A 13,582-nucleotide genomic window follows, 5' to 3' on the forward strand; every position below is an offset into this window, starting at 1 on the left:
TACAAACAATGTTGTTCATAAACCATGGACTCAAGTGGTTCCACACTTATGACAACATAGAAATTACCAACAGATTTTTTTTTCTTACTTAGGGCATCATCTGTGATTAGCTTTTAAGGAATGTTCTAACAAACATGCAAGACAATGTCATCATTGCAGAGGTGTTGGAGAACTGCATTGCTCAGCACAAACTTTCCACAAGACCCCCATCAGTCGTTCTTTCTTTTTTCTTAATTTTTTATAATCGTGACAGCAAAGAACTCACCTTTGATTGCAGGAACGTACTCTGGATTGACTTCAAGAGCTTCTTGAAAGTTATCTGCAGCCTCCTTGTGCAAGCCCTGACGGGATTTGATTGTGGCTGTCCTGCAGTTGAATAATGACACTTTTGTGCCCCCTAACGGGATCAACACATCCAAAAGCATGTTTTACGGCTGCACTCAAAACCTGCCTACTGCGCTGTAGGTAACTGCACAATAACACTGCGCAGTTATCCACTTAAGAAAACACCTCATACTATGATTGAAACCAAGATTAATATACAGTGCTGTGCAATCGTACTAGTATAGCAAATTCAATGGGGAAGTTCAGTGGTGGCTGTGCTACATGTCCCTGTCTGAGTGGGCACTGAACCTCTTGGCATATAATGATGATGAACGCATCACAGGGAAGCATGAGCCGAATTCCTGATCAAAGGATTCTGGGTTTGCACCACAACTGACCCAGCAATGCATAGCTTACTTTTGTTTGCTACAATGGCTTATAACTGGTTGAAGTTCATGTCTGCTGAGCAGTCACACAAAAAAAAAAGAGAGGGGGGGGGGGGGGTAGAAGGACGCAAAGAAAAATGTAGCTTGCTTGGAAAAAATAGTTCCATAGTAAGTGTCCTCAAAACAATTCATCAAACAAAAACACATGCTCACTTGTTTTGGCTTCCAATACTTTATTAACGTATACAGCTTCTACTTTTACATGTACGTGTATTTGTTGTGCCAATATGCACCTAGTATGCTTGCCTCGTTCCTGCTCTTACTTACAACGTGAAAGAAATTAAATAACATATGCGAAGATGAGACAACATCAGCACTGACTCACGACTGAAAGTTTATTGTTATAAACCACATGCAGTACACGAGAAAAAACAAAACAAAAAAAAGGAAGCATGCACAAACCAACATAACAAGATGTGTACAACCTGAAAGCACTAACCAGTATAAAACCAGCAGATCTATACTCATCAGATCAGTCAAAATAGCCAGCAATCAGAATGACCAGAATGGGAATCAAGTCAGCCAGCACTCCTGTTGTGTTGTCCTTATTTAAAGGGACTGATAACTGATTTTTCTCAACCCATTTTTTTATGAAGCGAGAGAAAGCTCACCCTTCGCAGTGTTTGTAGCTGCAGTAGTTAATCCCAAAAGCATGTAGTTATTTTACAAGCAGTATTTTTCGATCTGAAAGGCTCTAAACACAAACGTACCTTTCCTCCAGCAACACTGAGAATTGATAGCGATGACGCCAGCCCTTTTCGCGATTTGTGAAATCTATCATTGTTCTGCTTTCACAGGAGTTCCTGTAACTATGCTTAAACACCTTTATTTAAAGCTTTTCAACTATTTTTGAAAATAACAAGCTGTTACAATGAGATGATGTGGCATTACACACTTTCCCTGTATTTGTACCGTGTTATGTGCACATGCGTCCAAGGTTGCCTGTGCCTGTGTCATGGGTGGCTTGTCCCGGCGTCATTACTCTCTCGATGCACGAGCCAAGCCAAGTCATTGAAAACGTCACTACGCATATGCGTGGCCGCGCTGAGTAGCAGCACGCGTCATTCCTGAGACGAGGTGTAGGTAGCAAAACTATGTCGTTCCAAAAACTTAGCGACCTGGAAACTGCATGCACGGTTGCATGAACACGCTGAAAAGTTGCTCAAGACAGGCTGACGAGCATGGGATCATTACGTCACACAAAGGCAGCGCCACTTTAACGCATACTACTAACGCAGGCCTATATGTACATTCTTGTGGAGTAATACCTTTTAATATAAAGAAACAAACAATATTTTAATACTAACAAAAAAATCGCCGAACGCATATAGCAATTAACGGTCACGTGGTCGGGTTCATTAGATCATTCATGTTTTTGCCGCCAGAGGTGCCACAGGTCATTTTTCGCGACTTTCATTTAAGAAAATGAAATATAAGTCCATCTCTTACGAAAAAAAACAGAGTTGGTTTGAGTCAATGCGACAGACAACCTTTAGATCAGTGGAGTCAACTCATTTCATGTTCTGGGCAGTTGTCGGTCCCTTTAACATTTAATTTCTTTCATGCAATCAGTGAATGCATGTTTCTACGGGCTTGTCCAACTAGCTACAGTATGTGTGTGTATGGGAGAGCAGACCTCATCAAGCCTGAATATGACTTTTTGCGTGCATTCATCCCTGCATCCATTTGATACTGAAAATAAAAGTTGATTAATTGACTAATCTACCGAGAGATTGATTGATCGATCGATCAAGGAAGGTTGCCCCACTTGCTTCCATATAGCTATCCTCAGCAACTGCCAATCATGTACAACACCGCTAAAAAGCAAGACATCTGTTTTTGCAGTGCATATCTGAAAGGTGTAACCATTTTTGCTAACAAAGAAACCAGGTAAGCTGCAGTCTTTACCACTTAATTTTTTTTTTTGTAAACATTTATTCCATTTGCTATTTCATATTAAATTCCCCTGAAACTTTCAAGTAGTAGACAGAAACACTAATGCACATTCTCTTTAGCAACAAAGAGGCTGAAAAATTTAGGAAATTGCGATTGGTAACTCAGAACAAAGCACGAGTGTTCATCTGAAGCTTGACTTTCGACAAACGTGCTGGCCAAAATGCTAGCAACAAAATGACGTTATCCTTCAAAGAAGTTTTAATAAGAAAGTGTATTCCCCGCTCAACCTATATTAAATGCATGCCTCAGCTGCAAATTGCTGCACTATGGATCTTTGCACCGCACCACAAGCCTCTAATGTGCTTACTCATATAGCGATATGTGCTTACTCATATAGCGAAAAGAGATCTTTGGGATCTTCATCAAGGCACTTCTTGAAACACAGGAGGGCAGCGCCAAGGCTCTCCCGCATGAGGTATGCTTCTCCTAGGCATTCCCAGCAAGACCTGCAGAAGCACGACATGCAAACACCTTGAGAGAACAGTAACAAGAATGCACTTGCTGTATTCTTCTCATATGGGCAATCTAATACTTTTTTGCAGCAACAGTTTTCATGGGCTTGCTCTCCTAGCTATTTTGATGCCTTCCACTGCCACCTGGTGACAGTCGCAGGTGTCGCAAAGTATTTTGCAAGAACTTAATAAAGAACTAAAATAAAAAACAGAGCGCCGAGTGTGAAGTCAAACTCCAGCCCAACAGAGTAGTAACTGTTTACCTCTCAGCCAAAATGTTGATGATGTGGTAAAGAATACTGTGCCCAAAAAGCACTATGTAAAAAATAAATCTCACACGGCATTTTAGACTTAAGGAAGTGACAACAAGCCATGTGCACACTTTGACAGTCTATGCGAGGGACCCAAATGACAGCTTCCAGCAGTGTGGATCACTGTGTGTGGTTGTCGGGATCACAGAGTACGTGCTGAGCATTACCTAACATTTCATACTCATGAGGGCAGTTCATAATGCATGAGAGATGACCAACTCCAAGGTTTTGCAAGCTGGGGGTCACTTATGAACTTAGCAGTGGCTGCTTGGCTCGGAAACATTTGTTGCCGATGGTTGATGTTGCCGTTATAATTCATTGTCACAATGCAACGATCATCTTGAGTGTGTTCACATGTGATTTAAGGCACAATAATTACAGTGCAGGTATGTTGGTACTTACAGTGTGATTATAATGCTTACACATAGTGCTCTAATGTAGGAAAATTTGAAAAATGTTCATTATATACCTCGTAACAAGCTTAATCAATGTTCATTATTGATGTTCAATTCTACATAAAGTAATTGGACAAACACATATAGCAGGAAAGAATGCTGCAGAAGGTGCTGAAGTGAAAACTTCTGGTATGTTCAGCTATCTTATTAGAACGTCATTCAGCTCTTTACCCCCGTGTCCTACTCTTAAAGGCATCATTCCCTTCAATTACACTTGAAAATCGCCTACTTGTCACTAGGATCAGCTCGAAGCGAGTTCTGTAGAGACTGTACGGCTTCTGTAGCACTGCCAAGTCTTAACTGTTGGAGGCCAAGCCTCAACCAGGCCCACTTTGCTCTGAAAAAAAAAAAAGAAAGAAAGGGAAAGAGAGTCACCAAGTTAAAGCTGCACTGGTGCAAGAACAATCATACAAGAAACAGTGATGCTACCGATGACTTCTGATTTGGAGCAATTTTTGGAGCAGCAAAATTTTCATTTTGGAGCATTTGGAGTAGGCTTGTGCGAATATTCGAGCACTTCGAAACGAATTTAAATTCTAGGAAATTTCGAAGTATTCGAAATGAACGAATAGACATATAAACCGCATGTAACATCCTGTAAAGGTGGTTTCACTGCAGTGGAGGTGTGCTATACCGTGAATACACCTTTCCAGGAGAAATCCGCCCTGCCGCAAAGCCGCACTTCAAGTTTAAATGAACATACAGTAAAACCTCGTTAATTCAAAGTCACTGGGACTGTGAAAAATCAAATTAAGCGGGTTTTCGAATTAACCAAACATACAAAAAGCGGGATGCAAGGAACTTTGAATTACTGGAACTAATCAGAGGTGGTCGTTTGCTGTTCCTGCTAGTTTGCGGCTACAAGGGTTATGTCTTTCAGCAACACCTGGTCCCAATTTTGCCGCTAAACCGGGGAAACGGCGGGCCTCGCTGCTGCCAGCGCAAGACAACAAAAAAGAAAGATGGAAAAAAGACGGTCTCGTGGTCAACTGAAATGCGCGCCTGCGTAAAGGACGTGCTTCGCTGCAACACAGTGGTGACACGCGGGCAGCATGTCACCTGCTCCTCACAGCGTCAGTGCGTCATGATGCGACCATTCGCCCATTCTTTCTGGTAAAATAAAGAATTTAATAATGACCAGTGTCACGGAATTCGCGATGTGTTCTGGGTAGAAAAGATGATCATTGAAGTTTTCGAACTGAGTTTTCGAGGTAGGCGTTGCAGGCAAGTACTCCGCCAGCAGTGCAAGTGCGCAAATTGCCGGACCAGCGCCATTCGGAGGTTCGCATACATCGCGAATTCCATCAGAGCGCCCTTTATTAATTTCTCTACTTTCCCAGAAAGAATTATTAAATCGTGACGCGCTGACGTTGAGAGAAGCATGCGTCATGCTGCCCGCGTGTCACCGCTGTGTTGCAGTGAAGCACGTCTTTTCCGCAGGCGCACCGCCTTTTGTTTATAGTTTTTTTCTTGCACTCGCAGCAGCGAGGCTGGGATGCTTCACTTGTCACTCATTAGTATCGCTATATTGCATTGCCTTGTGGCTCCTAAGGGCCATCGTTTCTGCGGATTTGCGGCTAAATCGGGATCGGGGAATTGGCACATGGCACCCAAAGTTTTCTAAATAACCGGGCTGGTACTGACCGCCGCTTCAAGTTATCCACTCAAATTTACATCTCAAAATACGGGGCCAAGGAAATCCTTCTAATTATGCGGGATTTCGAAATAACAGAGTTCGAATTAATGAGGTTTTACTGTATTACCCTCACATCGATTCATCATTTTTTAAGTTTAAAAGCTTGTTAACCGGCTTATATGCTCTAAGGATAGTAAATTTTAAAACGTAACATATTTTACAGGTTATCACTTGCATTCTACCGAAAGTCAAATCCTGCTATTACTCAAATTTGCTTCCACTTCCCTTTGAACCAAAAAGAATGACATATGCATATGCCTTGTTTCAACTTTAAAAATATTGCGCTGGTTAGTTGGGTCATGACAAATATGCTCATTTTTCTTTATAATATGTGACATAAGCTATTCGAATTCGCTTCGAAATTCTCTTCGACCAAACCACTATTCACTTCGAATTAGCTTCGGACCTAAAATTTACCATTCGCACAAGCCTAATTTGGAGCAGCGAAAAGTTCCACCTTGGATCACTTTGGAGCAGCTAATTTTGCATCTTGGAGCACTCTGGAGCAGCAAATTTCACATCCTGGAGTACACTGGAGAAGCAAGTTGCATTTACATTCAAGTACCTGAATAATTACGGGGCTTTATGAAGAGCTAGAAATATTTTGGTTCATTGCAAATCTCATAGAGAAAATCACCTCAGGAGCACTCCATATTTCACTCGATAACGCCAAAATAAGGATGTCATGCACATGAGTGTTCTCGAATAACCTGTTGAGCGATTTTTTTTCGAAACTAGCAAACAAACAAAATACCGCACACTTAAAATTGTACTTTATGATGTAACACTATGAATACATCTACGTAATTATCAGAAGTGGTAGACAAACGCCGCGACATACAACAGCGCCTCAATGCTAAAGATTACCACTGTCGCATTCCCCTAAGACGACTCATAGGCAAAGGCTAGGTTCTTTTTCTCCTCGATCGATTGCATTGCTGAGTGCCACATGGCATAATCTTAGCTGAGCTCAGAAAGCGAACTTCTTCTGACAATCCCTTCTCTCTCTGAGGCCTCTCTGTGTTGAAGCAAGAGCATTCTCGCAGTGCTTCCAGACTATCGCCTGCATACGCCAGGTTGTCTGGAAGATGGAGACCTGCTTTAAGCCAAGCATCCGCGAAAGTGTCCGAAAGTGCATTCAACAGGGGACTACACGATATCACAAACTTCGTTTTCCTTTTACAGTGAAGCTGTGTACAGATAGGGCATTCCCTAGTGCCCTCTAGAGAGCAGTGCAAAAAATAATGCGTACTGAACGTTAACAGCCTAGCCTAACATACCAAACTGGCGTCCACCATTTCGTACCTGTGCTGTGCGCTAAACAGCTTCGCTGGTCGCGTCCAGCTTACAGGGTGGAATGGCTCCTCATTTTTTAACAGTGAAGCTGATTAAACTATCGGTAACTTGCGCTCCGTCGTGCAAAACTCCTCAGGTGGGTATGCGCGACAGGAATTGGGCAAGCCCCACTACCATGTACAGCAGGTGCGAGCATTAAACGAAAACTCTGCTCGGCGAAGTGGAGCACGTGAAAGACGTGAAAGAGAGAGAGAGAGAAAGAAAGAAAAATAGACAAAGAGAAAAATAAAGGTAATGAAGACGTAAAAAGATATAAAGACAGAAAAAGACAGAAAGAGACAGAAGAAAACAACAAGACGCGAAAAAGAGAAAAAAAAAAAAACAGAGAGCCAGACTGATAGAAAGACAGAAATCGAGAGAGAGAAGCAGAAAGAAAGAGAAAGCAATAAATAGAAAGAGAGAGAAAGAGAAAGAAAGAGAAAGAAAGATAGGAAGAGCACAAAAGAGAAAAAAAATAGAAGGAGAAACAAACCGATACAAAAAGGAGAAACAAGAAGCAGAAATACAGAGAAAGAAAGAGAAGGAAGAAAAAAAAAAGAGAAACAAGGAAGGCCACCCAGCTCCGCTCTTCCTTCAGGCTTGGCACCACTAGTGCAAGCTGCCATAATCCTTTTTTTTCATTGCGATAGCAATTATATGCGCACTCTTGAGGGATTTTGGCATCGCCATTATTGCCGTCATTTTCAGTATGAAATCCAAATTGATAACATCACCCCGCGCATGGTAACATCTACCCGCGCATCGTATGTTCTGACTGCGTGTAAAAGCTCGCGAGCGCTGACGACGAACGCGGCTGAAGCGGAGATGAAAGAAGCCGGCCGTCTCCGTCGCACAGAGGGCGCATGCGATAACATCACCCTGCGCACGACACCTGCCGTCGATTGCTCTTCAAGCAGAGAGGAAACGTTCAGCCCGTCTTTCGTAAGGAACATGAAGGGACGAGAGTGGAGGGGGGGGAGCGAATCGCGGCGTCGCTCGAAGGACGCGGTCGCGGGCGCACGCGCTATCTCGACAAGAATCAGGAGACGGGTCGTAAACTTGCTGTGCTAGCAACGCTTACTTCACGTATAAACAACTGAAAGCTCGAAAATCACTTCGGTCCCTGAAGCGGCCGTATTCTCTTAAATCTGCCTTCTGTTGAGTTACACGAGATCAGATCCAAAAAAGTTAGCTGCTAGCCTTACTTCGTATAACAATGCAATTAGTTGCTCTCGCATTCACTTCTTCGCCTGCGAAACTCACTATTTTAACCGAAAGTGAGGGGCGGACGTATAACATAGAGTAACCGCTTCACAGTGGGACTTCCGACACCGGGGCCGTCAGCGGCGGGCCCACTACTGACAGCTGCGCAAATTAAAACAGAATTTCGGCTTGTCCGACCAGGAGGCATTCTTTTATTAATGAGATGACACTTGAAAAAAGAACAAGCAAAATATTCGAATTGGGGTCCAAACACTCACGAGCTCAAAAGGGCAGGGCCTTTCACGGGGTATTACTGCAAGAATGATTACCAACTGTGGAAGAAAATTACAAAAAAGCTCCTCTGGATGAAGATCCATAGATAAAGTATATTTGATGAAAAGTTTCAACGCCTTCCCACCGTTCACGTGATATTCCGTGGATGTGAAGCACGGAAAATTCGACATTGCTCCATATATCTATTGCTAGTTTGCCCAATTATTATTCCGCGATGTCCAGAAACAGAACGGAAAGACATTCTAGCGGCACGCGAGTAGTTATTACTGAACATTACTCCAATTACCAACCTTGCAACATCTGAAACGAGCTATCAGCAGCGTTTTTGGAACAGACGACGCCCGCCGATGAATCGGCACCTCACTTTCGCGCTACCAATTGTCCTACGCGTCACGAGCTTCTGCGGAGGATGCATCTTGCCGTCGAGCCCACTTCCACAACGGAGGCTGCGTCGGCACCGATCATGGCGTCATGGATCGGGACGCTCGCGCGAGCACTGTTTATTCAACAGAACAATTCTTGGTCCGTGGTTGTGACTTTGGCGGCCCCAAGATAAAGCTGCACATGTTCTGACGTGCTGGCGGTGCGATTGCCGATGATAGACACCCCCAAACCCGAGACTCTGGCGCAGTTTGGCGCAATTTACGTTGATCTTATCAGGATGGCGCAGTAAATTCAATTTGGAGCACTTTGGCGCAGTTGGCGCAGGAGTGGAATCACTGAAGAAATCAGCTACAAAATTAAAGTTTCTTTTCTCCTCTGCTACTACTATGCACAATATCTTTGAAACAAATGACATTCACGCTCCACATTACAGCAGATGCCTCTTTTGGCATTTCTCAATGTTACTTACATGCAACAGAATAAATTGCAAGGCATGCTAACATCTTGCACCATCTTGTAACATATTCACAAAGCTGTAAACTTCACATGCAAACCGTTATCATATCTAAAACTGTGTTTTTTAGCAGACTACCAACACAAAATAAACCACACACATAAAGGTATTTTTAATTGATTTTACATCGAACAGACCCCCCAAAACAAGGATAGAAGCTTCTATATCAAATATTCTGTAAAAATGTGCTTACCTCTTCACAGGCAGTTGGCTCGTAATTGCCTCCAGGAATTTAACATTTTGTTCCTGTCAAAATGATTAAGATTGCTTCATGAGAGTCACAGAAAGCATAATTTATTAGATGATCAGAACGACAACGTTCGCTCAGACAAAAATCACTGCAGTGCAGCTGAGCACCAAAATCAACGAAGTCGCATTAATAGAATGAAAAGAAATGAACGAAATTCATATTATTTTTTAGTCTCCATCTGCGCAGTACAATTTTCACCAAAAAGCCACACTGAAATCATCTTAATGAACAAAATTTGTTACATGACTTTTAACACAGCATTGGAATAGAAGTTTAGTGTGTTGCAGGTAAGGCTACGATCCTATAAATCGAACCACAACACTGAAACCACATGGTAAGGATTGTGAGAGACTACTCGTAAATTACTAAAATATCTCACAAGTTACAAAGCAAGTTCTTTATTTTGTGTTTGAATATGAGTTTCACAAAGTTTCTGACACTGAAAAATGCTGTGTGACTGTAGATCTTGTTCGATGAAATAATCCCCATTTTTGCATCCAGACATAGGACAGTAAAAGCTTTTGAAAAGCAGTTTACAAAGTGCACAACACCATATAGAGATGTGACCATGCAGAAACCAGCGGCGATTGCATTTGCTATTCAAGCACAAATGGAACTTGTGTTTGCCATTAAGGTCTCTACTATGTTGCCACACATTATCCTGAAATGTGAAATGAGAATGGTGCAATGGGAACTGACCATTTACTTGAGACGGAGTGAGACATTTACTTAAGACAAAATTCAGCATCTTCAAAATCCACTAAAATCACCGGCATCAAATAAATTTTCAAAGATCAATTGTTGCAGGATCTCTGAGTACAATGAGACGGAAGAAACTCAAAAGAAGAGCAACTTTTCAGCCAAGCTACTGGTTTCAAAATTGTGCTTTACTCTTCACAAGTTTCACATTAAAAGACGGGAATCAATAACATTTTATTACTGAACAGTTTGAGATATGACTACACAGACAGGTGAATATTGCTAAGAGCCAATGGTTCTGAACAGTTTAAGAGAAAGAAACTAAGCGATGGCTTACTTACGTGCTGACCTAGGTCGCATAGGGCGTCACTCAGGAGAGATCCAGCTTCTTCACTGGCTCGGTTGAGTTGAAAAGCTTTCTGAAAACACCTAACAGCTTTCCTGTACAAACCAAAGACACACATAAACAGTTACAAACTGCAAAAAATGCAAAAAGAAAGACTGGTTCAACTACATGAAATTCATACTTACTGAACATCTTTAAGATGATAGAAGTAGTGTCTTCCAAGATACAAGAAATTGCGGTAGTCCTGAGGATCCAAACGAGCTGCCTAAAAAGAGCAAGTACATATAGTATGAGACTGATATTTGAGATGGCTATTTATTTCGATAATATTTTAGCACCTCTAATTCACTGCTAGCCCGTTAGCCCATAAATTTTCCATGTGGATCACACTGCACACAGTTTCCCCCACAGTCACGCTCAGGGGTGAATACAGAATTTTTCCAAAGAAGGGGTCCGCTTATGGGAAGTCTAATACATAAAGCTGAGTATGGGGCATCAATACCTATACTCAGCTCATACAATTAAAAATTCAAGGGAGGAGAGGGGGGGGGGGGTCAGGACATACAGACCCTCCCTCTGGATCCCCCGTCATCACGCTTTATGCATTCCTAGCTCAGTTTGTAAAGGAGAAAAGCATCTGACAAGCGTTAGCTGGACATTAGAAAGCAAATATTAGTGAATAAGGTAAACTTGTAATTCTGTCTCCCCACATAGCGCTCTTCCTACTGCCTTTTGTGTTACATATGTCTGTTTTCAGCAGAGGCCAGCAGTCATTTCTAATAAGTGAACCTCTATTGAGAAATTCTGGGCAAACCGAACCATAAGCAGTGTCCCATTGCTGCACGACAGACCAAGAACGTATCATAATAATTAAGGAAACCATGATATCTAAAATCACAATCCCAGTACGATAAACAAATCACAAAATCTAATCCCTGTACAGGATCTGAGCTTTAAATGCCGGGAGAAACTAGAAAGTACACTATGAATTTCTCAACATAAGTACACAGGTTGCAGCATTTGTAAGCTGAACAAACATTTCATCGAAAATATGAGCAAGTGACAAAAGTTTGCAAGCATTATTGAAATGGGCACTATGCTTCAATATCTGATATCTCACCACGGCCGGCATATACTCTACCAGTATCTTATTCATTCTTATTTCTATTCACTTGACAATGAAAATGTATGCAAGCATGGTTAATTGTATTTAATTACAGTGCTCTTTTCTTGTTTCCTCTATTTCTTTCTTTTTTTTCTTGCTTCAATGATAACAACTAAAGGCTAGTAATGTGCAATGCCTCACATTCTTTTCCAATATCAATGAGATTCAAAAAATTTCATGAGGCTACCAAGATAGCTCACAATCGGGAGTTGACGACAAGGATTGCCAGACAATGCAAAATATTTGTCAAGACTAGCCTAAAACTGTCCAAGCAAACACTGCGCTTAAAAATTTATTTTGTTTTCATGTTCAGTAAAGCCAATTAAATACTATCAAGACATCAAGCATTTACGGCATCAATGAACCATTATTTTGTTCTCCAATTAAGTCCCCTATTCATGACAGTGAGCCTACACCATGATGAATCTTACTTCTAGAAAGATCGGCACAGCTTCATCATATCGGCCAAGTTTCCAGTGAGTGAGTGCAAGCAGATGGGTGGCCTCTGGTGATTTCTCTTCCAAGTTTGTCAGGCTGCAATAAAGATAACATCAGCCATATTACTATTCTGGAGGCAACAAGACCTGCTTATCAGTTTCTTGCACAATGATATAGTAATGAGTTTTCCTTTTCTGAAAGCTGCATTAACATTTGTCTGATAGTAGGTTAAGAGGGAAAAAAAGCAGCTTAGTGTGCGATAATCACTTTGGAAGCCGAGGCAAGCCACATTAATAGAAACATACTAAATTTGTACAAGAAGTGCAGCGTGGCGAGTAGGCAATGCCCAAAGATTTATTCAGAACGTTGGCATATTTACTGTACAGAATAACTGAAGTCATTATCTCTATTAATTCCAAGCAGTGAGTCATGTGACATTATTTAGGCTGGTAACACCACATTATAATGTGCGAACTGATGTAGTGTCACAGTTCTTACTCTCCTATAAATTGCTGCACTCCGAAGCATGCTTTACAAATAATTAAAATGAGAGGTATTTGGTATAATTTTGTTAACATGATTGTATGTGTGAATAAGCACAAACACACAAGAAAACATGGAAATCCTGTCCATGTTTCCTTATGTGGTTTGTGATTACATGTGCAGTTGAACATGTCCCTCAACTTGAAGCAACAATATTCAGCTCATTCAAGGGGTGAAACCTACTCAGCATTCATTCCCGAAAAATTAATAAATACAAGCATTCTTACATTTCCTGTGCCTCCGTTATTTGTTCACGCTGTATAAGCAGCCTGGCTTGTGCACCTTTCATCCTTGAGCTTTCAAAACCAATCTCTTGCAAAGAGCTGAGGACCTAAGAAAGACACCAGACCAGGGATCAGCCCATACAAAGAACACATTACGGTCGAACCCGTTTACGACGAACTCAAAAATGCCCGTAAAAGTCATCGCTGTATATGGACTTGCCCTTAACAACGTGCACTTACGAGTGCTTGTCTTTTCTTTTTCTGCGCATTTTTATTGAAAAGTGTTCACGATCCCTCCGGTGACAAGTGAAGCCTTTTCACCTAGTGAAGTGACACCCGCTGCATGCATTAAACGGCCTTTCCAATGAACTGACACCATTTCACCAAAGCGCGGTACCTCCACGTGGAGCCGATCACCTCTGGCTTGTTGCGTGCAGTGCATCGACTACTTGGCTCACGCCGTCACTGCCGTGCCACTTGCTGTAAACCATATGCACGTGTTTACGCGTACTTCGTGCCTGCTTCACTCCAGACTGTGCATGGATGC

At 41.9% G+C, this 13,582-nt stretch overlaps 1 protein-coding gene across 1 annotated transcript in view; it reads right to left on the bottom strand.

Moving 5' to 3' along the window:
* LOC119387034 (tetratricopeptide repeat protein 37-like) overlaps positions 1-13,582 on the bottom strand; it is a 62,684-nt gene that overhangs the window by 34,906 nt on the left and 14,196 nt on the right. The window contains exons 13-20 of the mRNA XM_049414111.1: positions 13,039-13,142; positions 12,262-12,364; positions 10,851-10,930; positions 10,661-10,760; positions 9,564-9,616; positions 4,174-4,281; positions 3,056-3,172; positions 266-366 (exon numbers count right to left, since the gene is read on the bottom strand). Coding sequence (XP_049270068.1) covers positions 266-366; positions 3,056-3,172; positions 4,174-4,281; positions 9,564-9,616; positions 10,661-10,760; positions 10,851-10,930; positions 12,262-12,364; positions 13,039-13,142 — 766 coding nt within the window. The remainder of the gene's footprint in view (positions 1-265; positions 367-3,055; positions 3,173-4,173; positions 4,282-9,563; positions 9,617-10,660; positions 10,761-10,850; positions 10,931-12,261; positions 12,365-13,038; positions 13,143-13,582) is intronic.

This window comes from Rhipicephalus sanguineus, chromosome 3, assembly GCF_013339695.2.
Source record: "Rhipicephalus sanguineus isolate Rsan-2018 chromosome 3, BIME_Rsan_1.4, whole genome shotgun sequence".
Lineage (NCBI taxonomy): Eukaryota > Metazoa > Arthropoda > Arachnida > Ixodida > Ixodidae > Rhipicephalus > Rhipicephalus sanguineus.